Consider the following 27,998-nt stretch of genomic DNA (forward strand, 5'->3'; position numbering starts at 1 on the left):
TGTGAATGTAGGCTACGTCGAGTTTTACAGTATTGAGACTTAAGCCTTGTTTACTTTAGCATGGCTCCTCAGCGCGAGCCTCCGCTGCCTGCGCGCGCTCCTCCCCAAACGGACGAGGCGTTTATACTTGACGCGCTGGCCGTTGTACTGTTCTTTGAAACGACAGGAGGCGACTCGGAGTTAATTGTCCTCTAAACCACCAGGAATCAGCGGTGAGAAGTAAGGTACACAGGTAAATGTTTATTTTAGTACACTTCACCAAAACCACACTACAAAAGAATTGTGTAAAGCAGTAAACCTTGAGATCATTACTTGTTACATTAGAACAAAATAAATGAATTTGAGAACATAGCCTATACAACTAAATTAACGATAACTTACATATTTTCTAATTTCACTAAACATTTTCATTTAGTTTCGAGAACATTTTTTATAAAACTTGGACCATAATTAAAAGGGCTTATGTCAGCTATTGTAGGCTCATTTTGTAAATTTAAACAACTACTAGACGCACAAACTGTGTGATGAGACGTATATGCTCGGCCAGATTCGGCTCAAAGTCGTGCATCTTTGGCCAGAACTGCAGCTGATAGAATGTGCGCTGTAGCGATAAATTAAATCATCCACGATCAAATATCGTGATATCATAAGCTCAAGTAGCTATAAAACGACTGTTATCGTGTCTGAAAACAAACACAAGTAACGGAGTTTACAAAACTGTATTGCAAGTGTGCTACAGTGGTACATTTATTCATCGCACAGACCAATCTTTTCGTAGATATAGGTCGCACTGTACAGCCCTATACAGGACCATTTTTAATGAACGTTTGGTGTAGGTATACTAGGCATAGAGATATCTGAACATCTTTGTCAAGCGCAAACCAGTACAAAAGTACCTTGCCTTTTTTTCACAATCATTTTGGAGGGTCATAGAAAAATGTATTGCTGGCGAAGGGAGGGTCAGGTCTATTTTGACTATAGATCTCAAAACTCCTCCGGTAGCCCCTTAAATAAAAAACGAACAGTCCCTAACCCTTTATGGTACGGTGTTGCCATATGGCAACAATTATTGCACTATGGGAATTAAAAGGGCAGGCCTAAAGGTAGCCAATGATGTGGTGTTTTTAAGTCAAATAGTAGCATCAACTGCTCTTCCATGTAATGAGATTGAGTATGAGTTAGCCGAATGATAGTATATAAATCTATCAATTTTTAAAGAAAAAGAAAATCATAATTTTATAGAAAAATCTTTTTGATATGTATGATTGAAACAGTTTCATGTAATAAAAATTTATTTGAAAAAATATTTCATGTTTAGAACATAATGAATACCATAGAGGGTTAATTACAACAAAAAGTACTTGCAAGAGATTATTTATCACTAAATTTATTTTAAAGATGTCAAAATTAGTTTGGATTGAACACCGGCACAAAAAAAAAAATTATCATTGATTTTTATTTTGTTTTTCTTCTTTTTTCAAATCTTTTATTTTAACACTGAATATATTGTATTAAAAGACACAAACCAAAAATATACACTAAGTATTCCTAGTGACATGACCTAAACTTTTTTAAGGTGCTTCCTGTGCTAGATTATCCAGAGCTATTCCATGAAAGCGGAGAAAATGCCAGCCCTCCTTAGCTGTGAGGTCCTCTGCACCTTTAGCTAAATAAAAGTCTAAAGAGGGCTTGTTCCAATCCAGTACAGAGAACTGTAAACGCACACAATGCTGCTCTTTGGCCACCTATACAGTAAAAAACAAAACTGCATTTACTCTTTTACATTAAAAACACACTGCTCAATCACTGAGACAACAAAGTTTAACCAGAAAATATGTAAGATAAAATGTAATACCATGATGCAAAAAGTTATCCAGATAATATATAAATAGATTCTATATAAAAAATATTTTTAAAAAACTCACTTTGGCAACAGTTGCCATTAAAGCCTTTCCAATGCCTTTACCTGTAGCATAACCACAGATAAGTGAGTCAACACACAGTTCTGCATTTTGGATCAAACTCTGGGTTACTGAGAATAAATACACACCTCTGTACTCTGGCATCACATACAGATCCTCCATATACACAGTCCTTCCTTTCCAGGTGCTGTACGTATAGAAGAAGAGAGCATAGCCAACCTTAGTGTGTCCTGTGGAAAGCCAGCTACAGTAAGAATACTCAAAGACTATATAAAAAAAAATTGCTAAAATTGTACTCCACTCACTCTGTGGGGGGGATGGGGGTTGCGACTTTTGAGCTTTGTCATAGTAAGATTAATTATTACAGAGTGTAATACATCCTGATTAAAAAAAAATTCTTTATGCTTTTACTATTCCTTTGTATATGCCCTTGTGGCGAGCAGGACGAGGCAGAGGGACGTGAGAGAAAGGCGCGAGGCCGGTGGCGTTAGTGATAATGAATGACACCTGTGAGACGCACCGGTCTCGCATCTCTCACGGAGGAGCGGAAGCATAAAAGGAGGAGGGAAGACGGTGAAGATCAAGAGAGGAACAGGCCTGATATTCTGTTGTGTTTTTTTCTGTTTTGTGTGGCCAGAAGTCGTCCATGAGGGGCTGCTGGCTTATACTTTTGTTTTTGTATTTGTTTTATTTTGTCATTAAAAGTTGTTGAATTTTCCCGCCTCCTTCTTCCCTGAATCTTAAACATTGCTACATCCCTCATTATTCTTTAATCCCTCCCTGCTCTCGCTTGTACTATTTTGAACGATGACTGAAACTTTGTATTACTGGTACTTCTCGTGTTTATTGCCTTCTTATGATTAATTGCTTGTTGTACTTGTCCTCAACTGTAAGTCACTGCTAAATTAATAAATGTAAATGTGATGAGAGATCTTTCAGTCTAAATTTAATGCAACTAAAATATCTATTAATTAGGGGTGTAACAATATATCGTGTCACAATATATGACAATACAAAAATGCAACAATATGTATCACGGATAGTGACAATATGTATTGTGTATAGTTCACCCAAAATGAAAATTACTGTGCATGAAAAAAATTAAGTTTACAGAGTTTAAGGGGGCTTTTACACTGGGCTCGTTTGCTGCGGTCCGAAGCCGAGCGCGATTGTTCCCGGCGCCCCCCGCAGCGTTGGTCTAGTTTTACACTCAACTTGATTCTATCGAACTCTGGTGCGTTTGCGTGCATCTTACGTCATTGCAAACGTGCACGGCGCATGATAGAAAACACGATGCAGGTCAATATATTGTGTTTTTTTATTAATTTGGTGCTATTATTCATAGCTGAGTAAACAACGCAGGTTAACTGTGTGTGTGTTTCGCATAAGCTGTCTTTCCGCTGCTTGCAAATGGACTCTTTTGAGGAGACAGTGGATTTCCATTAATTTGTTGCCCTGCATGCACGCACTATGCGCGAATACAATGCAGACTCACTCTTGCTCGTACCCAGGGTAAATCTTCATCCCTTACGTGTGTTTTATTTAACTAAATACATCATAATCGACTAAAACACATGTGCAGGATACTTTACTTCCTGAACAAGTGCGCACCCGAGTCCGTGTTGCTTTCACACACACGCGAATCGCAGCACGGTTCGGGAGCAACCGAACTCAGACCACCTCCTCCAGGCAGTCTCGAGTTCGGTACCCCAGTGCGCACCCGGGTCCCATGACAGCGTTCACATTAGAGATTTTTCATGCGAACCGTGCTCCGTTCCGAACTAAACTGACAGTGTGAAAGCCCCCTTAGTGTCAATAGTACATTAAACTACAACAGGTGCTGGTCATAATATTAGAATATCATCAAAAAGTTGATTTATTTCAGTAATTCCATTCAAAAAGTGAAATTTGGATATTATATTAATTCATTACACACAGACTGATATATTTCAAGTATTTCATTCCTTTTAATTTTGATGATTATAACTGACAACTAATTAAAACCCCAAAATCAGTATCTCAGAAAATTAGAATATTGTGAAAAGGTTCAATATTGAAGACACCTGGTGCCACACTTTAATCACCTAATTAACTCAAAACACCTGCAAAGGCCTTTAAATGGTCTCTCAGTCTAGTTCTGTAGGCTACACAATCATGGGGAAGACTGCTGACTTGACAGCTGTCCAAAATACGACCATTGACATCTTGCACAAGGAGGGGAAGACACAAAAGGTCATTTGCTAAAGAGGCTGGCTGTTCACAGAGCTCTATGTCCAAGCACATTAATAGAGATGTGAAGGGAGGGAAAAGATGAGGTAGAAAAAAGTGTACAAGCAATAGGGATAACTGCACCCTGGAGAGGATTGTGAAACAAAACCAATTCAAAAATGTGGGGGAGATTCACAAAGAGTGGACTGCAACTGGAGTCAGTGCTTCAAGAACCACCACGCACAGACGTATGCAAGACATGGGTTTCAGCTGTCACATTCCTGATTTGATTTGATTGATTTGATTTGAGGAGAGGCACAGAATCCACGTTGCTTGAAGTCCAGTGTAAAGTTTCCACAGTCAGTGATGGTTTGGGGTGCCATGTCATTGCTGGTGTTGGTCCACTGTGTTTTCTGAGGTCCAAAGTCAACGCAGCCGTCTACCAGGAAGTTTTAGAGCACTTCATGCTTACTGCTGCTGACCAACTTTATGGAGATGCAGATTTGATTTTCCAACAGTACTTGGCACCTGCCCACAGTGCCAAAGCTACCAGTACCTGGTTTAAGGACCATGGTATCCCTGTTCTTAATTGGCCAGCAAACTCGCCTGACCTTAAGCCTATGGAAAATCTATGGGGTATTGTGAAGAGGCCACTATCAGAGCAACCTGGGCTCTCATAACACCTGAGCAGTGCAACAGACTGATCGACTCCATGCCACACCACATTGCTGCAGTAATTCAGGCAAAAGGAGCCCCAACTAAGTATTGAGTGCTTTACATGCTCATACTTTTCATATCAGTCTGTGTGTAATGAATGAATATAATATCCAAATTTCACTTTTTGAATGGAATTACTGAAATATATCAACTTTTTGATGATATTCTAATTATATGACCAGCACCAGTATATATATATATATGTATGTTGAATATTGTGTATAATAATGCAATGGGGGAATATGTGAGGATCCTGATAATGCCAAATGTCTTATGTTGCCAGTAAAAAGTGGCCTACATCATTTTAAATATATTTAGTCAGTGAAAGAGTGCAAGCATATTCATCTAAATAATAAATATTTTTATTCTGGTGTCTCTATTGTCCTGTGCATTGGGTTCCCAGCCCCAAGTCCAAGTCTATTAATTTAAACACCCAATGTAATACCAAATTCAATAGTTATTTTTTGTTAACCTTTTACCATATGTTTAGGAGTATCGTAACAATATCGTATCACGAGTTCAGAATCGTGATATGTATTGAATCGTGACATGAGGGTATCGTTACACCCCTACTATTGATAAAATAACAAACATATAAACTACATTTAATAATGTAACATCAGGTAAACCAAATATTTTAAGTTATTCGTTTTAGTTTAGTTTTCCATATATTCCTACCCTGTTTTCTATGAACATGATGTAATTTTTGGTCTTTTAGGAGTCATTATTACCATATTTAGACATGTGCTCCTCAGGTACCTCAGCTACAAGACACTGGTAAAAAGGATTGGGGCCAAATCCATCCCTCTCCAACTCTAACAGAAAACAAAGAAAACCAGTTGAACCAGACTCTAATTAGTAAACAACATGTGGCTTAATTTTAGCTGTAATAAAAATAAAATAATGGGTCAGCTTTTTGAAAATAACCTTTATGGGATATCTTCACTTGGTCAGGCATCTTTTCATAAACAGCCAATTCCTACAATAAAACATACACAGATAATCACAGCTCATTCTGCATTCAACAATCATTGGGTGTGTCTCAATCAGCTCCCTCATTACCTGCGTGAAGTTGGCCCCCCACCCAACGCAAAACGTCGTCAAACTATACTCAATCGTTTGTGCTCCGATTGTGCTGGTTTGTGCTGTAAAAAGTTTCGTTTGTGCTGTTTCGGTTTTTTAGATATTAAAAGAATATTTTTAGGTCATTCTGAGGTAACTCAGCCCCCCACATGCTCCAAATTCACCCAAAATAGTCACGTTCGTTTGTGCTCCGTTTGTGCTGGTTTGTGCTGTAAAAGGTTTTGTTTGAGCTGCTTCAGTTTTTTATATATTAAAATAATATTAGGTGGTCATTTTGAGGTCACTCAGCCCCCCACATGCTCCAAATTCACACAAAATAGTCTCGTTCTTTTGTGCTGGTTTGTGCCGGTAAAATTTTCGTTTGTGCTGTGTCGGTTTTAAAATATTAGACATTCAATTATTGTTGATGACGTAACCAGCCCCCCACATGCTCCAAATTCACCCAAAATAGTCTCGTTCGTTTGTGCTCCGTTTGGGCGAGACACTGAATGACAGAGAATTATAGACAATGCACCATCCCACTTTTTTTTAACAGTAGGCTAGTCACAAATACACGCACCATAATCTGTTTGCTGTGTTTATGTGTGTAAAGGCCTATTGGCTATGTCGTCAAAAGTTTGGATTCTTCTTTTTTATGTCTCTTAAGCTCACTTTTTTGATGAAACATATATATTATTAGCTACAATTTAAAGTAGCTATTTTCGGTTTTAATATAATTACAATGTCATTTAGACTGATGTAAAAGCTGAATTTTATGTATCATTAGACCTACTCCAGTTTTCGATATCACATGATTCTTTAGAAATCATAGTAAAATGTTGATTGTATGCTCAATTATTATTCGTGCTCAGTTAAGAAAGGTTCTTAATTTTGATCAATGTTGATCAACTTTTTATTAATTTATTACTTCCTTGCTATATAAAAGTATTATATTTTATATCACTTAACCAAAATCTTTGAATTGCTGTATATATTGGTTTTCAGAAGAAGAAAAGAACAACAATAAGAAGCACAACTGTTTTCAACATTGATAATGTTTCTTGAGCATCACATTCATAACATCCGTAGCTATATGAGAATGTTTTATGAAGGATCATGTGACACTGAACTAATGATGCTAAAATTCAGCTTTGATTACAGGAATAAATTACACTTTACTATATATTCACATATAAACCTGCAGTATTACATTGGAATAATATTTCACAATATTACTGTATTTTTGATAAAATAAATATAGCCTTAGTGAGCATAAGGGAACATTAAACTTTGAGAAACATAAAAAAATAAACCTTTTAAATCTTTTGACTAGGCTACTGTCTGTGTATTTATGTGTCTGTGTGTATATCATTTAATTACTACTATTATTATTATTATGTATGAGGAAACTCATGACTCAATTAAGTCAAAATGATTTAACTTTTGAAATTGAATTATTTACTATCGAACATCCATTAACAAAAAAACTCCTAACAGGAGTAGGAAAACAAGGGTATGTGGCATAAAAAGTTCAACCAAAATAATTTAACTTGTGAAATTAAATATAAATAGTGCAATCAGTCTTTTGTGTATAATACTGCATGTGGGCATATTTTGTTTTTATCTGACGCTGCTGACACTCCACTTCTCAGGTCATCATACATCTCCCAGACACATGGAGACCTCCTGCAGTAGGCCACATAATGCCCAAGAGCATCCTGGGTTAAGCCTCCTCTAAAAGCAATGACTGCCCGTAAAGTAAATCTCTTTCCCTGGAGCATCAGATTGGAGGGAAATTCACTCAAAGGACATTCTGTGGAGTTGCTTCCCAGGTCAGTGTCAATCCACATAAGTTCTCCCAGACTGTAACTGTGAGAAACTTTCCCTGCACAGAGCACTTTTTCTGAGGTATCTGTCTTGATTGCAGAGGACACTGTGACAGACTTTGGATCGGCCTGAGGCAGGGTGACTCCGGAAGGTCAAGGCCTTCTTCCACTGCGGTCTGAAGATGAGCCATGCCAGAAGCCTGCAGTACAGCAACAGAAGTACAAACAAATGCAATTTCCCTTGTGACTTGTTTGCTGAGACCACAATACTGTGAGGAGCACTGTTTTGTTAATGAAACACAAGTGCGTTTTGTCATTGACTTTTCAATGATAATGGAGAGGTGGCATTGTGCATCGATTTGGAGAGCACCCGACTTCAGTCGGACAGCTTTGAATATTTCGCTCAGCAGTTCTGCCCTCTGTATGTAGGCCTGTGCATTCAGACCCTTTGTGGTGATGGATTTCACTAGCTGGAGGAGGTTGTTGGAATCCTCATTGCAAACAATATTTTCAAAAGTGACACTATCACAGTAAGCACAACATAAGCATTGACAAAAAGCATCAAATGCACATGTGTTAAGCACAGAGATTCTTGATTTCCTGAGTTTAACAGGCTGTTGATTGTTTCCATTTTTCAACAGGTCCACTTTTAGTCTTTTCCCTCTCACAGATGGATCTGCATGGAGCCATCCAGGACAAGGAGAGAGGTATGAACTCCTCTTCCTCTTTTCGGGTGGAACCGCTAAGCCTCTCCAGTTTTCAACAGCTTCTTCATCTGTTGGATGGATGTTTGTGACGGTGTCAGACTTCCCAGAGCAGGAAGCATCCATCTCTGGCCTTCCATCTATCCTGCAGGTTGCGGTGGGTAGTGGATTGACTCCTGTGTCGATCACTGTCGCAACAGCCTCATCCTCTTCACCTTTTTCCACACTCTTTTGTTTTGCAGAAAAAATACGCATGTTGCCTTCAATGAAGGACAGATGTCGAGCAATGAATCGATCCACTCGAATAGGCAAGTGTTCATGCTTGAAAAGGCCGCGTTTGATGTTTTTGAACTCGGCTTCGACATTGGCTGAACTTGCGGTGATGTTGGAGCTCCGGAAGTGAGGGATCATTACCCCTGTCCAGAGAGGTAAGTAATTTGCAAGCCAGATTATATTTGGAATAATCTCAGGGAGGAAGTGCATATTGTCATGATCACCATTAGATGTGGCAAGTGACCTGCTCTCCTCAAATATGTCTGTTACCCACTGCCGCAGGTCTGTCTGTGTTTGGTCACATGGATCCACTTCTTCCAGGTCCGCACGCTCTACATCTGGAATGATGACACGCTCTTCTGCAATTCGGGCTTTTGGGTATTTCTTACACCTTTCTGAAATGAGGGGGGCTCCAGAGCTGTCACTACCCTCTGTTTCGCTGAGAGCCACAATAGTGATGCATCTTAGTAGCTCTCTTGCATCGTTCATGGATTGTGACATGAGAAGCTGAGCTATTGACCTAACAAAGAAATCTTTAATGCGATGTGTTTTTTTTTTCAAGCAGTCCCACCGGCAGATCATCTTGATGCAGTGTGCAACATCAACCCGCACGAAACAAGGTGGGACTTTTGCTGACTGTCTACCGAGTAAGACACCACAACACTCATTGATGTAGGTCTTAAGATCAGGATGAGAAGTAAAAGCCTTGACCAAAGCTCCGAGCAAAGCCAGAGAAAAGTCACTCACAACCTCTTTTGGAGTAGGTGCACCTGCGGGTATCCATTCTGTCAGCCAATGTGTTATGGCATTAACATCATGTCTCTCTGACAGCATTTGCACCACTGGGACACTTGAACTCTCACCCCCTGCCACAACACCCTGATATAGGAATATATGGCCAGACTTGCCATTTGGTCTCTGTAGTTTCCTCACCACTGAGCCAGTTGCATCAAAACTCACAGTGGGGTTAGTAGATGTCTTTGATAATGTCTTGTACATATACATTTGTGTTTGACTCCAATAGTGACAGAAAAACTTGTCTAGTCCAATGTCTTTAATGGTACCACTGTGAGGTGCACTGTATTTTAGCATCTGCAATGACAGAATAGGATCCTTGTCGCCTAATTCTAAATCATTTCTCTCTTGCTTTGCTTTGCGCAGGGTGGCCAAATTAGGCAGATGACTTGGCTCAGGATCTCCAAAATCCATCAGCTTTGTTGCCTCTGATGCCCTCCATACATGGGGTTCCTTTCTACCCTCACACAGTTCTTTGGATATCTGCACACGCAAGTTACCAGACATCGCACGTTTGGAACAGCCAGTGTGCAGGGAGTCATCAGTGTTTTTAAGTGAACACCTGAACTTCATCTTGCTGTTTATTTCAGGCTTTTTGTCACATTTTATGTGAATGTGGCCACGACACTCCTTACAGTTGCCTCTGTTACGTGTGGGTTTTGCTGTGTCTTGTATTTCACGTGATTCCTTGTTTGTCATGTGACCCTGCCATGTGTCTTGTCTTTTGTTGTTGTTGCTCAGTGTCCACAGGTGTTCCTCGTCCATGTTTATTAGTCTCCCCAGAAGTTTCTTATTAACCACGCCCCCTTGTTATCTTGTTTAGCTTGTTTGTCTGTGTATTTAAACCCCTGTGTTTCAGTTGTTGGCTGTCGGTTGTTGTTTTATGTTACTCCTGTCGTGTTCTGAGTTCCCTGGATTCCCTGTTTTGTATTTGTTTAATTAAATGTGCTTGCGATTGGATTCACTCTCCGTTTCATTCCTGACTGGTTGTAACAGAACAACCGACCAACATGAATCCAGCAGCACAGATTATGTGTCTCCATCAGGGAGATCGGTCCATAGAGGAGCACGTGAGAAATTTTATTGAACTGGCAAACTTAACGTCTATGGATTCTCAGTGCCTCATGATATTTTTTAGAGGCGGACTATCTGAGCCACTCAGTTATTTCATGCCCTTGCATGATCCTCATGGATCTTTAGAGGAGTATCTTGACCTGGCCCTTGTGTTGAGCGGCTCAACTTTTACTGTGGGTTTGGTGGAGGAGGAGCTCCGCAACCCCACAGTACCCCAGCCAGAGACCGTCCAGCCAGAGCTTCACGTCAGCCACGTCCAGCCAGAGCTTCACGTCAGCCACGTCCAGCCAGAGCTTCACGTCAGCCACGTCCAGCCAGAGCTTCACGTCAGCCACGTCCAGCCAGAGCTTCACGTCAGCCACGTCCAGCCAGAGCTTCACGTCAGCCACGTCCAGCCAGAGCCTCACGTCAGCCACGTCCAGCCAGAGCCTCACGTCAGCCACGTCCAGCCAGAGCCTCACGTCAGCCACGTCCAGCCAGAGCCTCACGTCAGCCACGTCCAGCCAGAGCCTCACGTCAGCCACGTCCAGCCAGAGCCTCACGTCAGCCACGTCCAGCCAGAGCCTCACGTCAGCCACGTCCAGCCAGAGCCTCACGTCAGCCACGTCCAGCCAGAGCCTCACGTCAGCCACGTCCAGCCAGAGCCTCACGTCAGCCACGTCCAGCCAGAGCCTCACGTCAGCCACGTCCAGCCAGAGCCTCACGTCAGCCACGTCCAGCCAGAGCCAGTCTTCGAGCAAGAGCCAGAGCCAGTCTTCGAGCAAGAGCCAGAGCCAGTCTTCGAGCAAGAGCCAGAGCCAGTCTTCGAGCAAGAGCCAGAGCCAGTCTTCGAGCAAGAGCCAGAGCCAGTCTTCGAGCAAGAGCCAGAGCCAGTCTTCGAGCACGAGCCAGAGCCAGTCTTCGAGCAAGAGCCAGAGCCAGTCTTCGAGCAAGAGCCTGAGCCAGTCTTCGAGCAAGAGCCTGAGCCAGTCTTCGAGCAAGAGCCTGAGCCAGTCTTCGAGCAAGAGCCTGAGCCAGTCTTCGAGCAAGAGCCTGAGCCAGTCTTCGAGCAAGAGCCTGAGCCCGTCTCCTGTTCGCCAGAATCGGAGCCAATCACCTGCACGCCAGAGACTGAACATGCCGCACTTGAGTCTGCTCTGGAAGACACAGCGCTCATCGTGGTGTCCATTGCGGTTTTGTGTGTGTGGGCAGCACACACATCAGCGACAGCCCATGAACCCAGCCCAGAGTTACCTTCGCCACTGGTCCCGTCCAGCCCAGAGTTTCCTTCGCCGCTGGTCCCGTCCAGCCCAGAGTTTCCATCCCCACTGGTCCTGCCCAACACAAAGCACTCTTCCCTGCTGATCATGCTCAGCCCAGAGCCCGTTGATCCTACGCCAGAGCCCGCTGAACCAGAGACTGTTCAAGTCACGTCTGCCGATCCAGAGGCTGTTCGTCTGCTGTTCGTCTGCCGATCCAGAGGCTGTTCAAGTCACGTCTGCCGATCCAGAGGCTGTTCAAGCCACGTCTGCCGATCCAGAGGCTGTTCAAGCCACGTCTGCCGATCCAGAGGCTGTTCAAGCCACGTCTGCCGATCCAGAGGCTGTTCAAGCCACGTCTGCCGATCCAGAGACTGTTCAAGCCACGTCTGCCGATCCAGAGACTGTTCAAGCCACGTCTGCCGATCCAGAGACTGTTCAAGCCACGTCTGCCGATCCAGAGACTGTTCAAGCCACGTCTGCCGATCCAGAGACTGTTCAAGCCACTTCTGCCGATCCAGAGACTGTTCAAGCCACGTCTGCCGATCCAGAGACTGTTCAAGCCACGTCTGCCGATCCAGACACTGTTCAAGTCACGTCTGCCGATCCAGACACTGTTCAAGTCACGTCTGCCAATCCAGACACTGTTCAAGTCACGCCTGCCGATCCAGACACTGTTCAAGTCACGTCTGCCGATCCAGACACTGTTCAAGTCACGTCTGCCGATCCAGACACTGTTCAAGTCACGTCTGCCGATCCAGACACTGTTCAAGTCACGTCTACCGATCCAGAGACTTTTCATGTCACTTCCTCCGAGCCAGTGTCTACGGACAAGATGGCCGCCTCCGAGTCAGAGTCTGTTCCTGTTCCCGAGCCAGAGTCTGTGTTGTCTGTTCCCGAGCCAGTGAGTGTGCTGTCTGTTCCCGAGCCAGTGTGTGTGTTGTCTGTTCCCGAGCCAGTGTGTGTGTTTGTTGTCTGTTCCCGAGCCAGTGAGTGTGCTGTCTGTTCCCGAGCCAGTTTGTGTGTTGTCTGTTCCCGAGCCAGTGAGTGTGTTATCTGTTCCCGAGCCAGTGAGTGTGTTGTCTGTTCCCGAGCCAGTGTATGGGTTGTCTATTCCTGAGCACGAACCAGTGTGTTTGTTGTCTGTTCCCGAGCCAGTGTGTGTGTTGTCTGTTCCCGAGCCAGTGTGTGTGTTGTCTGTTCCCGAGCCAGTGAGTGTGTTGTCTGTTCCCGAGCCAGTGAGTGTGTTGTCTGTTCCCGAGCCAGTGAGTGTGTTGTCTGTTCCCGAGCCAGTGAGTGTGTTGTCTGTTCCCGAGCCAGAGTCTGTGTTGTCTGTTCCCGAGCCAGAGTCAGTGTGTGTGTGGTCTGCTGTTCCTGAGCCGGTGTCTGCTGTTCCTGAGCCGGAGTCTGCGCCGCCCTGGCGGCCCAAGGGGTCTTCGCCGCCCTGGCGGCCCGAAGGGTCTTCGCCGCCCTGGCCGCCCGAAGGGTCTTCGCCGCCCTGGCCGCCCGAAGGGTCTTCGCCGCCCTGGCCGCCCGAAGGACTGTCTTCTCCGCCCTGGCCGCCTGATGGACTGTCTTCTTCGCCCTGGCCGCCCGATGGACTGTCTTCTCCGCCGTGGCCATCCGAGGGCTCATCTCTGCCCTGGTCCCCTGCGCAACCTTCTCTGCCCTGGTCCCGTTCCCCTGCTAGGACTTGGCCCTCCTACCCTCCCCCAAGACCACCTCCGCTTCACCACCCTCCTGAACTTTAGTGTTTTTGTTTCAAGGGGCGTCAGGAGCCGCCCATAGGGGGGGGGCTATGTTACGTGTGGGTTTTGCTGTGTCTTGTATTTCACGTGATTCCTTGTTTGTCATGTGACCCTGCCATGTGTCTTGTCTTTTGTTGTTGTTGCTCAGTGTCCACAGGTGTTCCTCGTCCATGTTTATTAGTCTCCCCAGAAGTTTCTTATTAACCACGCCCCCTTGTTATCTTGTTTAGCTTGTTTGTCTGTGTATTTAAACCCCTGTGTTTCAGTTGTTGGCTGTCGGTTGTTGTTTTATGTTACTCCTGTCGTGTTCTGAGTTCCCTGGATTCCCTGTTTTGTATTTGTTTAATTAAATGTGCTTGCGATTGGATTCACTCTCCGTTTCATTCCTGACTGGTTGTAACAGCCTCTGATTACAATATATTTGTCTGTGACTGATGGATAGACCTGGGCTCTTTTAAAAGCAAATGTGCAGGGGCATTTCACTTCTTGCCAAATGTGATGATTTATCACATGCGTTCAGATACCAGGCTTCAAAATTGTGTATTCCCTTTTTTTGTTTTAGAGAACTTGTTTTTGTATGTTACTGTTTCAGGCATAGATTCAATCCATTTCTGAAATGGAACTTCAAAATCAAAAGTGCAGCAATCTTTTGGACTGGAGGAAAGGGACCCTGGCTCAAAATCAGTGTCATCACTAATGCCACTTGTTTCATGATCACTTTCATGAGTAAACCCTAAAGCATTCCAGATATTGTGTCTGTTTAATTTAACAAAAGTGTATAGTGCCTTTGCAGTGATCTTGTTGTCTAGCTGTTTACTAAGCTCTGTCCAGATGCTCTGATTAGGAGTAGCTATGTTGCCATTTTGGACTATGGCCTCTTTTGATGAACACAGGACTGTGAAAATGGGATCCCTGTCGACTGCTGGTTTCTTGGGCATCTGGCATAAGCACAACATAATTACCCTCAATTATCCTGACTCCAAAAAATATCATGTACAGCATAATTTTTTGTTTAATATATTACTGTATTGGTCTGAATATAAGAATAATAGGATAATATAATATAGTAAGGATAATGTAGATGGATAATATACCATATATTAGGACCAATATGGTATGTTAACACCTAGATTGTCAGTATTGAACCGAAAACTCATTGCTAACACTAATATCACTAATTTAGCTATGAAATGTTAAATACAGTTGCACATGTGACCCATGGTCTTTTTTTAATACTAAAAGGCAAATTTCTGCAACTGTAATCAACATTTCATAGCTAAATTAGTAACATAAGTGTTATTAATGAGGTTTCTGTTCAATAACAAGTAACAAGCTCTCTTGAATGTTGTACAATTATTCTTGAAGCTACTAATATTGTAACTGACAGTTTTAAAACAATGTATACTTACATTGGCCAGAAATTTGGATTAGTAACGACTTTTGTAGTTTGATTTATATCGACCTTTTCTCCACCAACTCTACAGCATTTTACACAAGAGCATTCTTGAACAGAAGTGTCACTTGCCCCTAGTGGTGGCAGTGAAGTGAAGCAGATGAGACTCGTAAAAATAAAATACAATCAGAAGTGAAGTGTCTGAAGTGAAGATAATTGTTTATTGAACAAATTATGTAATGACAGAACGTCTTCGTCAATTCTACTTTAAAAGTGTGCTCACCTCGAGGATAGTTTCGCTGTTCTCTTGGCCTCTTGGGGGCTTAGTGACCTCAGAATGACCACCTAATATTATTTTAATATCTAAAAAACTGAAGCAGCTCAAACGAAACCTTTTACAGCACAAACCAGCACAAACGGAGCACAAACGAACGAGACTATTTTGGGTGAATTTGGAGCATGTGGGGGGCTGGTGACGTCATCAACAATAATTGAATGTCTAATATTTTAAAACCCGACACAGCACAAACGAAAATTTTACCGGCACAAACCAGCACAAACGAAGCACAAACGAACGAGACTATTTTGGGTGAATTTGGAGCATGTGGGGGGCTGAGTGACCTCAAAATGACCACCTAATATTATTTTAATATCTAAAAAACTGAAGCAGCTCAAACAAAACCTTTTACAGCACAAACCAGCACAAACGGAGCACAAACGAACGAGACTATTTTGGGTGAATTTGGAGCATGTGGGGGGCTGGTGACGTCATCGTCTATAATTCAATTTCTGATATTTTAAAACCTGACACAGCACAAACGAAAATTTTACCGGCACAAACCAGCACAAACGAAGCACAAACGAACGAGACTATTTTGGGTGAATTTGGAGCATGTGGGGGGCTGAGTGACCTCAAAATGACCACCTAATATTATTTTAATATCTAAAAAACTGAAGCAGCTCAAACAAAACCTTTTACAGCACAAACCAGCACAAACGGAGCACAAACGAACGAGACTATTTTGGGTGAATTTGGAGCATGTGGGGGGCTGGTGACGTCATCGTCTACAATCCAATTTCTGATATTTTAAAACCTGACAGCACAAACGAAAATTTTACTGGCACAAACCAGCACAAACGAAGCACAAACGAACGAGACTATTTTGGGTGAATTTGGAGCATGTGGGGGGCTGAGTGACCTCAAAATGACCACCTAATATTATTTTAATATCTAAAAAACTGAAGCAGCTCAAACAAAACCTTTTACAGCACAAACCAGCACAAACGGAGCACAAACGAACAAGACTATTTTGGGTGAATTTGGACCATGTGGGGGGGCTGGTGACGTCATCGTCTATAATTCAATTTCCGATATTTTAAAACCCAACGCAGCACAAACGAAAATTGTACCGGCACAAACCAGCACAAACGAGGCACAAACGAACAAGCCTATTTTGGGTGAATTTTGAGCATGTGGGGGGGCTGAGTGACCTCAGAATGACCTAAAAATATTATTTTAATATCTATAAAACCGAAACAGCACAAACGAAACTTTTTACACAAACGATTGAGCATAGTTTGACGACGTTTTGCGTTGGGTGGGGGGCCAACTTCACGCAGGTTCCCTCATTCAGTATACCGGGCACTTATCATGTCTGTCGGCCATGTCGGTCTGTTGGCTGTCTCAACCGCAAAATCCTACCAGTCCACTGAAACATTCGCTACCTAAAAAGTCCCACAATGCACCGTGAAAACCAGAGAGCATCGACTTAGTGGAAGTTCTGGAGTGCAAATCATAATTCACGTGAGCATAATCGCTACACAATCACAGAAACACATTATTTAATTATATTTTAGCATAAACATACATCACTAGACAGGTAATGAACATAATCTAGGTAACATTTATAATTTATTTACAGCTGAAATGTTGCATATATATGTGGGTCAATGACAAATAAAGCTTCAAAAAAAATATATTTTTTTCAAATCTTTTTTAAATGGATATAATGCTTATTTTTGAGTCAGAAAAAATGTGTTTAAACAAGCTTCAATAGTTGACATAATTTTCTTTATAAGTGAAATCTTAGCCTTAGTATGACCCTTAAGCCCCGTTCACACTACAAGCGACTTTGTCGCTGCATGTCGCCAGTGGCTGGCGATGATGTCGCTAGTGGGCGTTCCCCCTACTGGTTGCCTTTCTGAATGACATCCAATGATGTGGAGAAGGATCATGCGCGCTCCACTCCTATTGGTTGTCGCTCCCAAAAGTCGCTCTTCATTTGCATAAAGTTAAACAGATCTCAACTTTGTCGCGTCGGCAGACACATCCCGTCCGGTCGCCAACGGTCGCTGTCGCGCGTGTCGCCGGAAATCGCCCGCTCCCCATTGAAATTAATGGTATCGTGTCCCTTTGTCGCTTGTAGTGTGAACGGGGCTTGAGAGTGTCTACAGTGCCGAACACATTATTATTTTGTAGTTGTGTATTTATAATTATTGCATTCTAGTGACCTTATATTTAGAATCTTTAGCATCTGATTTTACTTTTAATGACAGAAAAATAATCATACAAGTATACCAGTCAAGTCAAGCCAGGCCACCTTTAATTTTAAACACTTTTTACAATACTGGTTGTTTCAAAGCAGCTTTACAGTGAGAACAAGAAATTAATGCAACAAAGATTGTTTTGGATGTACACAGGAAAGTCAATGTCCAGTTTAAGTAAGTTGTGTTGATTCATTTCCATTGTAAAATGGCATTAGTAAATGCATTCAATATATTGTATTGTATACAATAACTAGTTTATGAATAGTTTTCAGACATTTTAAGATTTAAGTAACCAAAATATAAAATAATATTTATTATTTGACTGAATATGAATTCAAACGAAATAGGGTTTATAGATAAATGCCATGTATAGGTGATACATGCCATGAATTTATCAAATTATTTTAAAAGGAAATTATGCATTTGGACACAAAATACACAAATTAGAACTGGTTCTGCTTATTTTTCAACCGTAGAAGAAAATAAACTTTGAAAATTTGATACTATTGACCACAACATTCTTTTAAATAGACTCAAAAATTATGTTGGCATTAGTGGAATTGCATTAGCATGGTTTAAATGATACATATCTGACCGTTATCAGTTTGTAGCAGTAAATGAAGAGATGTCTTATCGAACAAAAGTTCAGTATGGGGTACCACAAGGCTCAGTACTAGGTCCGTTGCTGTTCACTCTGTACATGCTACCCTTAGGAGATATCATTAGGAAACATGGCATTAGTTTTCACTGTTATGCTGATGATACTCTGCTCTATATTTCTTCACGCCCTGACAAAACTTACCATTTCACAAAATTAACGGAATACATAGCTGATATAAAAAACTGGATGACTAGTCATTTCTTACTTCTTAACTCTGAAAAAACAGAGATTCTAATTATTGGACAAAAAACGTCCTCACATAATAACCTAGAATACTGTCTAACACTTGATGGCTGTTCTGTCAAATCTCTTTGATACCAATCTTTCATTTGAAAGTCAAGAGTTCTAGTATCAGTAAAACCGCTTTCTTCCATCTTAAAAATTTATCTAAATTATGTCATATGCTTTCAATGACAAATGTGGAACAATTAGTTAATGCGTTCATGACATCAAGGCTAAATGATTGTAATGCTCTTATGGGTGGTTGCCCTGCACACTTAATAAAGCGTGCAGGGCTACAGCTGGTCCAAAACGCAGCAGCTAGAGTTCTTACTAGAACCAAGAAGTATGACCATATTAGTCCGGTTCTGTCAACACTGCATTGGCTCCCTATTAAACATCGTTTAAATTTTAAAATATTGCTGATTACTTACAAAGCACTAAATGGTTTAGCTCCTCAGTACTTGAGCGAGCTCTTAACGCATTATAGACGACAACGCAGTCCTGAAATGTCAACAAGTCTCTCCCCTGTGAAGGCCCCCTTCTCCTTCTCTTTACCTCTGTACAAATAAAACTTTGTCAAAATATTTCCGGTTCACATGGCTACTCGGAAGCAATAAATAATTCTGTATTATACATTTTTAAGGCCAGACAAGTAATTTGTTTAGGTCAATTTGTAAAGAAAGACTACACGTCTGCGCACATCTGCACGCCGTCATCATTTTCACAGGTTTGCGTTTTTTTTAAGGCTTGCGCAGAGATTAAAAGAATATATATATATATATAAATAACAATAATAATAAATATATATTATGGAAACTATTCCAATGTTTGCATTCTCGAGCTACCAGACACTGTTGTTATGCGAATGAGCGGGCGCATTAAGGGTTTTCTGTTAGAACAGTGTCGTGTTAGCAGCCCCTAAGTTAATAACTAATGATCTTTGCAACGGAAGTGAATCAATCAAAACTAACTTTAGCTGGACAATATCTTTATTCTAGAGCTGCTCTAAAGTCAAAAGAATCTGTTTCTTTAATTTCCTATTATCACTGTAAAGCTGCTTTAAAACAGTCCATATTGTTAAAAGTGCTATATAAATGAAGGATGACTTGACATGCACATTGTGCGGTAACAAGCCAAGTAGGCCATTTATCATAATGTACTACAAATGAAATTTTAAATAAATTTAGGAAAATATTGCTGTTGTTCACAAATACCAGTTATGATGTACAATGAGGATGTTGTCACTAGAAATAGAATCACCAGTGTCATGAGCCAGGGTCCTTAACAGTGGGGATTTCTTTAAGCTCAGCTTCCCCTATAGGGAATGTGAAGGTGACGTCACACCGTGTTGCATTATGGGTTCGCCGCCATATTTACTGGATCGCGCCCTATCCCGCTGTATTTGAATTCATGTGTTGGAGGCTGTGTTTGGTATTTCTGTCGAGATTTTAATAAACGTCAATATGGTTGGTCAGTGCTGCTCGATCAAGAACTGCCATAGCAGGTCACACGATCGTTTAGGGAGGAAACTGAACAACGGAATAAGTTTTTTTCAGTTTTCCTTCTTGGAAAAACAACAAGGGAAGCAGGTCGTGGAACTGTCGAAGAAGACACCGGATCTCATTCATAATTTCATATATTTTTATTTGTGTAAAAAGTTAAGTTGTAAAGTAACCAACTAGAGCTTTCAGATAAATGTTGTTAAGTAAAAAGTACAGTATTTCTCCCTGAGATGTAGTCTATTGGATGTAGAAAGCTGTATGTAAATAAAATACTCACGTAAAGTACAAGTACTTAAATATTTTACTAAAGTACAGTACTTTCAATGTACTTAGCAGATGATAAAGCCAGGCCACATTGCACAAATCAAATTATATTTGTTTTGTTTTCAATGAGCAATTTGCTTTGATATTCTGTACATCTTTTTACATGCCTTTTTAAAATGTAACTGCTTAATAAATACATTAAGTGACAGTCTTGGGCTGCTAAATCATATGGATCAAAGTTGTTTATCGCAGACAGTTTGTCCAAATAAAGTTTTTTGGCAGTGGCATTTAGTTTCTCCTGGTAGGGTCCCTTCTCTTTTTCTTTCAACTTCTCCATTTATTCCGTTCTTCAATTTTACCTTGTTTTAGCCAAACACACCCACTATTCAATGTCATATCAGCGGACTATTGTGTTAACATTTTATTGACTAAAAATGCGTTAGAACACTTTTATCTCGAAGACGAGTTTGTTCAGAATCACCTACATATAGCAGGTCGGCTGACTCGATTTCCTTCTCATACATTCTGGAGCGTCACAGTGCATTTCCCTGTTGAAGCCTAGCTTTCATTGACTTCAATGGGGCTGTTTTGAACAGTTTTTTTCAGTGCTTCGAAACTAGACGGTCATTGGATAAATCTGCGATTATGTCCCGCCCACGGACGCTCACCTTCTCTGGGGTGAATGGCAAGGGGGTAATCCATTAGCCAGAAACTGAAGCCTCCCTGGGGGCCGCCATTGTAGCAGACCATCACCTGCTGTTAACATTTCATTGACTCCCATTAATTTTGGCGTCACTTTGACAGTGAATAACTTTACATTTGAGGCGTCCAAAGACTTCATTTGTCCATTATTTATTTCTAAAGAAACACGACAATGTATAAAAGGCTCCATTACTTTGTATCTTACATTATGGCCCTGTAGAAGCCGTTTTTGTAAAAATAGGCTAAGGATTGCGTCATAACCATGCAACTCTCTGTCGCACCGTAGAGAAATAACCATGTAGACAGGAGGAGAAGCTGGCAGGCAATCTTTTACTGTCTATGAGGCAATCGGGGGACATGGAGCCATAAAGTCAAGGGAGAAGCCCATAGATGGAGAGTCCATAAAAGCAACGGGACAAAATATTTCAACAACGTTTTTTGAGGAATTGGAAATAATTCGCTGATTCAGATTTGTCTTGGCAGTTGGCACAGCTACAGTAGGTAGTCAACCAGAAGGCCTATTAGGCCTACCGCCGCGCCAGCCACCACGGCAAAACTACCGCGGCAAAAATAAACCACCCGCATTTCAAGGTCATTCACGAAGGTGGCGCAAAGGGATATTGTGCAAAACAGCAGCAATTGCCGCATTTTGAAATGTAAGTGGGGTTAATGGCAATTAACAGTAAGGATGAAATGCTACAACTATGGTAAAAAGAATATAATTTTTTTAGGACAGAAAAATAGAATGAAAAGTTAAGAATAGAGACGAGAACAATATTCCCTAAATTTCATATGCTAGATGTCGGGGACATAAGCCTATTCCCCAGGGGAGCAGTGCGATAACAAAAAGAAAATTAATAACAAAAATAACAAACAAAAATAAATTAGATGCAATGAAGTAAGGGTGTCACGATTTCGATTTTAAATCGAAATCAATCGAAATTAATTCACAATCTCAAAAATCGAAATAAAAAATGGAATCGTCGATGCAGCCACGCCCCCATGTCGCGCCCGTGATGGAAAGTTTTACTGACTCTATTGTTCAATCTCGTTCATCAAAATTAACTAATCTTTTTTCTAGTCATTTCAGGGGCTTTAAATGTTATACTTTTAAAAGGCAAATTCCCCGAACACATCCACCTACGCAATCTTGATCATATTCTGAATTAAGAAATCATTATAATGCACTCAAAAATAATTTACAGGGAACATTAATAATTACTCGACCTTCCGTGCACTTCCAACGCAATAGAGTGCGACGCGGGACTAGATTTGATGGCCGAGTGCGAGCGCGGGCGATAATGCACTCACTCTGTGTGTGCGGGAGAATAAAACGATTCACGGGACTCCCGCAAACTAGAAATAGCTATGAATAAAACATATAAAACTAATACATTTTTATTTATCTGTTGCAGAAAAGCAACAAGAACAACTAGAACAAAATAGAAACTATTTACAGGCCAGAGTTTCTATTTAAAACATGTTTGCAGCTTTGAGCGATTTAGCAGACTTTTTGTTCAGTGCTGAATTCTGCAAGCTGGCAAATCCTCTAATTATAACAAACAAAGTGTAGGCTATATATTATGAAAGATTCATTGTGCAGTCAGCTTTATTGATAATAATAGAGATGTGTGAGATCGCGATGAACTGATTTCAGCTTTTTAGGAGCAACAGCAACCTGTGCTTAAAAAAAAAAAAGAGTAAAAATCGAGATTCGAATCGAACCGTGACCTTAGAATCTAAAATGTAATCGAATCGAGGATTTGGAGAATCGTGACACCCCTACAATGAAGCTGATTATTTGTACTATTCTATTGAGGAATGAGACGAATGAACAGCGCTTCTCGCTCAAGTAAGCGAACACAGGAGAAATGAACACTGCAGAAACAAACGTTTGGGAATGTCATGAGCAGATTCATGGCCGAGTGGTAGAGCTTAGGCTGCGTTTCGATCATTTAGATGACACAGGTTCAAATCCCGAACAAACATGGACTACTCTAAATTTTATATTAGCCTATTAATGCATTTTATAGCCTATTATTAATGCCAGAGTTATTAATAGAGATTTGTTTATATTTATAAAATAACATGCATTTCCATTTTACACTAAGGAACAAATATTATCCAACAGAGTGACTTTACATCTGTAGAATAATACAATGATAATTTCTAAAGCAGTTCTGTAAATAAAAATAATAATATATATATATATATATATATATATATATATATATATATATATACACACATATTTATTTATTAATTTGTTTGTTTTATTCCCTATAACCTACATAGAGTTTTTAAAAACATGGTTTTAAGCAAGGTGTGATTTGCCAGGGGGGACGGGGATTTCCTTTTGGTCTAAACATCCCTGCTTCTGCTGAATTATTTTAACCCCCCACCCCCTCCCCAGTAATCAATGCTATATGCTACTTCATCAATAGACCATATAAAATGAAGAGATGCAACAGGCACGTTTAAACGACAAACAATAAAATCCAAACAAGCGTTTCAGTTACGTTCATCCAGTTGCCTTAATGTATGCACGGCTTTTCAAAATGTCACAAAGCGTTTTTGAGATTATTTTGGATTAAATGTTGAAGTTTATAATTAAGTGTTTTGGCACACCACGCCGAGTGGCGCTATGGATTGTTCTAAAGTCGGGTTTTATTCTGGCATGTTGAGTTAGTGTTCGACAAACGCGGCGGCGCGTTCATTTGGACTTATTTTTCTCATTACAGCTAAAATAACTTAATAGGCTACTCCGTAATTTTTTGGTCATACAGATAAGAGTGGAGTAGCCTACATCGTTCAAAACTGTAAACTTTTATTCATATTAGGCTAACGACAAAAGTTTATCTGTAGTCTCTGTCTCCGGGAACTGCGCGTCACAAAAAATGAACCGAAAGCCACTAGCCTCAGCTCAGTCACGATAAGAAATCGGCTATGTCTAAAGCCTTTAAATGTCTAAATATTTAATAAATTTTATCTGATTATGTAATCCATCTGAAACCGAGAGGTTCAGAGGATCTAGTCAAACATGTTTAGCTATCATTTGAGCGCTTCCCAATGAGGAAAGGTAGCCTGGGAAAACCCAGACGAACTTCCGGCAAATTTAGATTTGCTATGCAAGTTAGTCTGGCGAAGAGCCCATTCAAGCTCATTTCCAATCTTTCCAAATCGAGGCACCAATCACAAACGTTGAGGCTGACTTTACAAGATGACGATCGATCTGATTGGTTTTAAGGTCTATGCAATTGCTTACAGAGGCATTTGAGCGACGTCCGTTGGTGACGCCCCTTTGGAAATGAGCTCTGAAAATAGAAAGAAATGGGCTGCCAAGAAAATAGATTTGAATTAAAAAAAATAAAACTTAATTCACAAATTGTATGCACCCTGGTTGTAAGGATCCAAAGATCCCTGTGGAATTTAATATTGAGTTGAACATTTTGTTCATGACAACAAATGAACATGCTTTGAAAGATTGTATTTTTTGCTTGGAAAAAGCTTTCCCAAACCGAAGTAGCCTTTTATTTCTTCAATTATTGAAATAATTAGATATTTAGTTACAAACTTTTATGACATAAATATGACTAGCCTACATGTAGCTTAAATTATTTAATTCCTTCATTATCAACACTTTAATAGCCCAATGCTAATGTCTAGAATAGCGATTTAAGTGTGAATTGCGACATCTCTTTGTTTTAAGTCAGTCTCAAACTCAGATAGGGGGGTTGGAGGGACAGTTCAGTTGCTTTATCGTACGTGCAGGACAAAGGTGTTAATGTTCCATCTTTCATATGGAGAGTGTCGATAGCCAGCTTGATGAGCATGCAAAGGCAAAATTCTTTAAGAATAAATCTCTCGATGTGTCCAAATGTAGGCCCTATATCTTAATATTAAATTATAAATATTGTAGTTTATTTATTGTATTTAAAGTTTTTTCACACAATATTTCTATTGAAGTTTTCAATCCAGTTGTTTCAACTGGTTTTGTAGAGTTTTAGAATGTTTGAGCAGTGTGTATGATTGTCAACAATCTGGTATTATCTAAAGATGATCTGTTGAGAAACGCGTTCATGCCAAGAAACGAATGCAGTGAGCAGTATATACAGAGCTCTTTAATTCGTTTTAAAGACGTTTTAAATTCGTTTAACCTCGTTTTATTGTAATGTGACCTCAACAAGGCATGCTGTGTCTTCGATGCAACAAAGGCTAAATAATTTGTTACATGTTTTTTTTCGTGATTTGTATGGATGACACAGGCAGGAACATATACATTATCAGCTGTATATGATGTGTTTTTACCCTGAAATGTTTAATTTCGAGAAAGACCCGGCGCGCGCAGTGATGGAGACAAGATAACATAAACGAAAGAGAGGCAAAGAAAAACGAATGTTCTTAATTTATGTTGCTTTGGACTATTTTCGTTCTGTACTGTTTTAATTGTTTACTTTAGCTGCAATTTCTTTTGCAATACAAATTTAAAATGTCGCAAGAATAAGATTCTGTGTTTCTTATTTTGCATCGCAAAGGAAGGCTAAACTTTAAACTCGATGCAACCCTGTTTTAAATAAATAAACTGTCCCGACACTAAAATGTGCGATGGGGTTTCAAACTTAATTTATTTTAGTGTTCTTTTACATTTTCGTTGGTTTTTATATTGGAAGCAATACTATTTAGTTAGTCTGTTATTTTGTGTAGCCAAGTCAACAAAATCAGTCTTTTTCTGATTTTTTCAATGTATGGATCTGTTTTGCAAAATTTCTTCCGTTGCTATGGCCGGGGATCACTGTCAGTCATCTCAATTTCGTGAATGACTCACAAAACAATAATTTAGCAGATTAAAGACGAGCTTCTTCATTTTCATTTTCTGACGTGATTGGCTGACAATCTTCCTTCATCAGTTTTGTCGTCTGTGCAGCAGCTCTACTAATGTAGCACATTTATGTTGTAATTTGCCATTGATAATTAAACAAAACGCTTGACTTTATATAAATAAACAGTTAATAATAGGTTACCTATAAGCATCAAGAACGGTCAAACGTAAACGCTGTCGGCTACAATGAGATACGATCTCGGATCGCTTGAAGCTCCGTGAGGCTCATGTTGTTGCGTTGACCAAAGAGCTACCGTCTGAACGCTGTTAAAATAATGTTTTTTATGCTCTTCCAAAGCCTCATTGATGTAGCCTAATATGTTTCTATTGCAATGTTTTAGAAATGTTTTCATTATTTAATCTAATTTCAGTAATGTCAGTATTATGATTATGAACTATGAACTACAATGTTTCACTTCAATTCATCTATTACCAGCTTTCAATCGCTCTGAATGAGTCTGTGATTGTAGCGCCTCTTAGCGGTAAAAGGCAGCAAATACACACCTGCAATAGTGTCTAGCGCCAGTGATTTCAATGTTAAGTCAATGCAAAGATGCGTTACGCGCGTAAAAAATTCCTGCAGCGCGAATGAGGCGTAGAGCGCGGCGCGGTAGACATGAATTCGCCTCATTCGCGCGTCAAGTTCACACGAATGACGCAAATAACGCGAATTGAGCGTCTGGCGCGTTCCGCGTGAATGATTTATTTAGTGCTTTTTGTGCATTCACACGTTTGACGCGAATTCGCGTCTGCCGCCCGAGTTGAAAAATCATAAAATAAATTTTGCTTCAAACTTTTGTTTTTACGCGCGTCAGTTTCACTCTTGTCGCGCGGATTAACACAAAGTGGTCAAGCATCAAACTAGACGCGGTAGACGCGAATTTGACACGCTATTCGCGTCCCGGTGTGAATGCACAGTTACAACTGTCGGTTGCTCACGTCACATCTACGTCGTCAAGCTCAGTTTAAGCCTGCGCAGTACGCTTAGCCATCAGGAAGTGAGTGCTTCTAATGGGCTTCAGTTTTCTCCATAGACATCATATAGATAGACGCCCTATCGACCGCTACTGCCTATTGGCGCGGACGAGCCGTGGGGCCGCCATCTTAAACCGGTCACCCGCTCCGCTCAGTGTAATCTGTTTGGCAGGTGCAATGAGCTGCCAGCGCATATAATTAATCATATCTCTCACTGAATACCGAACTGATTTTCACGCGGGTACTTTTACTGCAAAGGTCATACACGTAGCTACGATACAGGACACATTGAATATTTTACTCACAAAATGCAAACAATAGTACGGTAATGTTAAATGTTAAATCTTACTTGTGAAAAGTAATCCCCGAGTGATAGTCCGCCGATTTGAGCAGGAATATGCTGCACAGTGCTCTGGCATCTACTGCTGCTATGCAAGGCAAATAGGAGTATGACCGGTTTAAGATGGCGGCCGCATTTCTTGCGCCACATCGGCCAATGGGGCATCTAGTCTCTATATGATGTCTATGGTTTTCTCCGTTGAAATCAAGAGGGTTGCTGTGACTATTTCTTTTACTGTCTGTGGTGTATGGAGGAGTGGGCGGGCTGGACTCCGGGGTTCTGCATGATGATTGGAGGGTCTGTAGAAAGACTGGATCTCTTTTTGATTGACACCGATTTTGTACTATAAAAAGTCGCTGACGCTGAAGCTATTCGAGCTATTATTTGAAGCTATTATTTGCTAACTAGTTGTGGTTAGTAGTAGTAACAAGTAGAAAGACAAACTGCTGCAACCTATTTCTTGGTATTTGCTTGGCGAAATTGTTAGGCAATTTTTATCATACATTTTACACAATTATACACCACATTCCTTTTTTCAGTTTAACTTAATTCCCATTTCCTCCATAGAGTTTAAATATCTTTTTTTAGATCGTTTGTTCATTCAATCATTTATTAATACAGCGTCCCCTCTTTGAAAGACCAGCAGCCTCCACTGGTCCTTACTACCGGTGCCCGAATTCGTGGACACAATTCGAGATATAGGACTACTGATTCACGACCTATGAAGCTAGGAGCTGTTTGAGACGCACCCACTGTCTTTTAAACACACAGGTAACAAACTCTGCATTTGCTTACCATAATCATGCGTTCTATATCTTTGCAGTCTTCAGGTTTGGCTGGACATATTGTAAACTTCATTTTGCACAAGCCAAACAGCGTTTTCTGATTTCCTGCACTACCTTTGACCAGTGACTAAAAGCTACACGCGTTCGTCCACCAGACAGCA

At 40.7% G+C, this 27,998-nt stretch overlaps 1 protein-coding gene across 1 annotated transcript; it reads right to left on the minus strand.

Annotated features, from left to right (window-relative positions):
* Nucleotides 1-225: 225 nt before the first annotated feature.
* sat2b (spermidine/spermine N1-acetyltransferase family member 2b) lies at nt 226-27,998 on the minus strand. Its single transcript, XM_077231940.1, has 6 exons — nt 27,848-27,998; nt 5,775-5,826; nt 5,579-5,662; nt 2,051-2,152; nt 1,926-1,966; nt 226-1,745 (listed from the first exon to the last, which is right to left on the minus strand). The coding sequence occupies exons 1-6, from the start codon at nt 27,908-27,910 to the stop codon at nt 1,572-1,574; spliced, it is 516 nt and encodes a 171-aa protein (XP_077088055.1). The 5' UTR covers nt 27,911-27,998; the 3' UTR covers nt 226-1,571.

The sequence above is a fragment of the Siphateles boraxobius genome, unplaced genomic scaffold (assembly GCF_051911475.1).
Source record: "Siphateles boraxobius isolate OS27281-9 unplaced genomic scaffold, OSU_SipBor_1 16, whole genome shotgun sequence".
Lineage (NCBI taxonomy): Eukaryota > Metazoa > Chordata > Actinopteri > Cypriniformes > Leuciscidae > Siphateles > Siphateles boraxobius.

Coding starts and splice junctions, on each gene's coding strand:
- sat2b (XM_077231940.1), bottom strand. CDS start 27,910: ATGAAGTTTACAATATGTCCAGCCAAACCTGAAGACTGCAAAGATATA. Junction 2,153..5,578: donor GGAGCACATGTCTAAATATG/GTAATAATGACT, acceptor GGCTTTCCACAG/GACACACTAAGGTTGGCTAT. Junction 1,746..1,925: donor TAATGGCAACTGTTGCCAAA/GTGAGTTTTTTA, acceptor TTTACTGTATAG/GTGGCCAAAGAGCAGCATTG.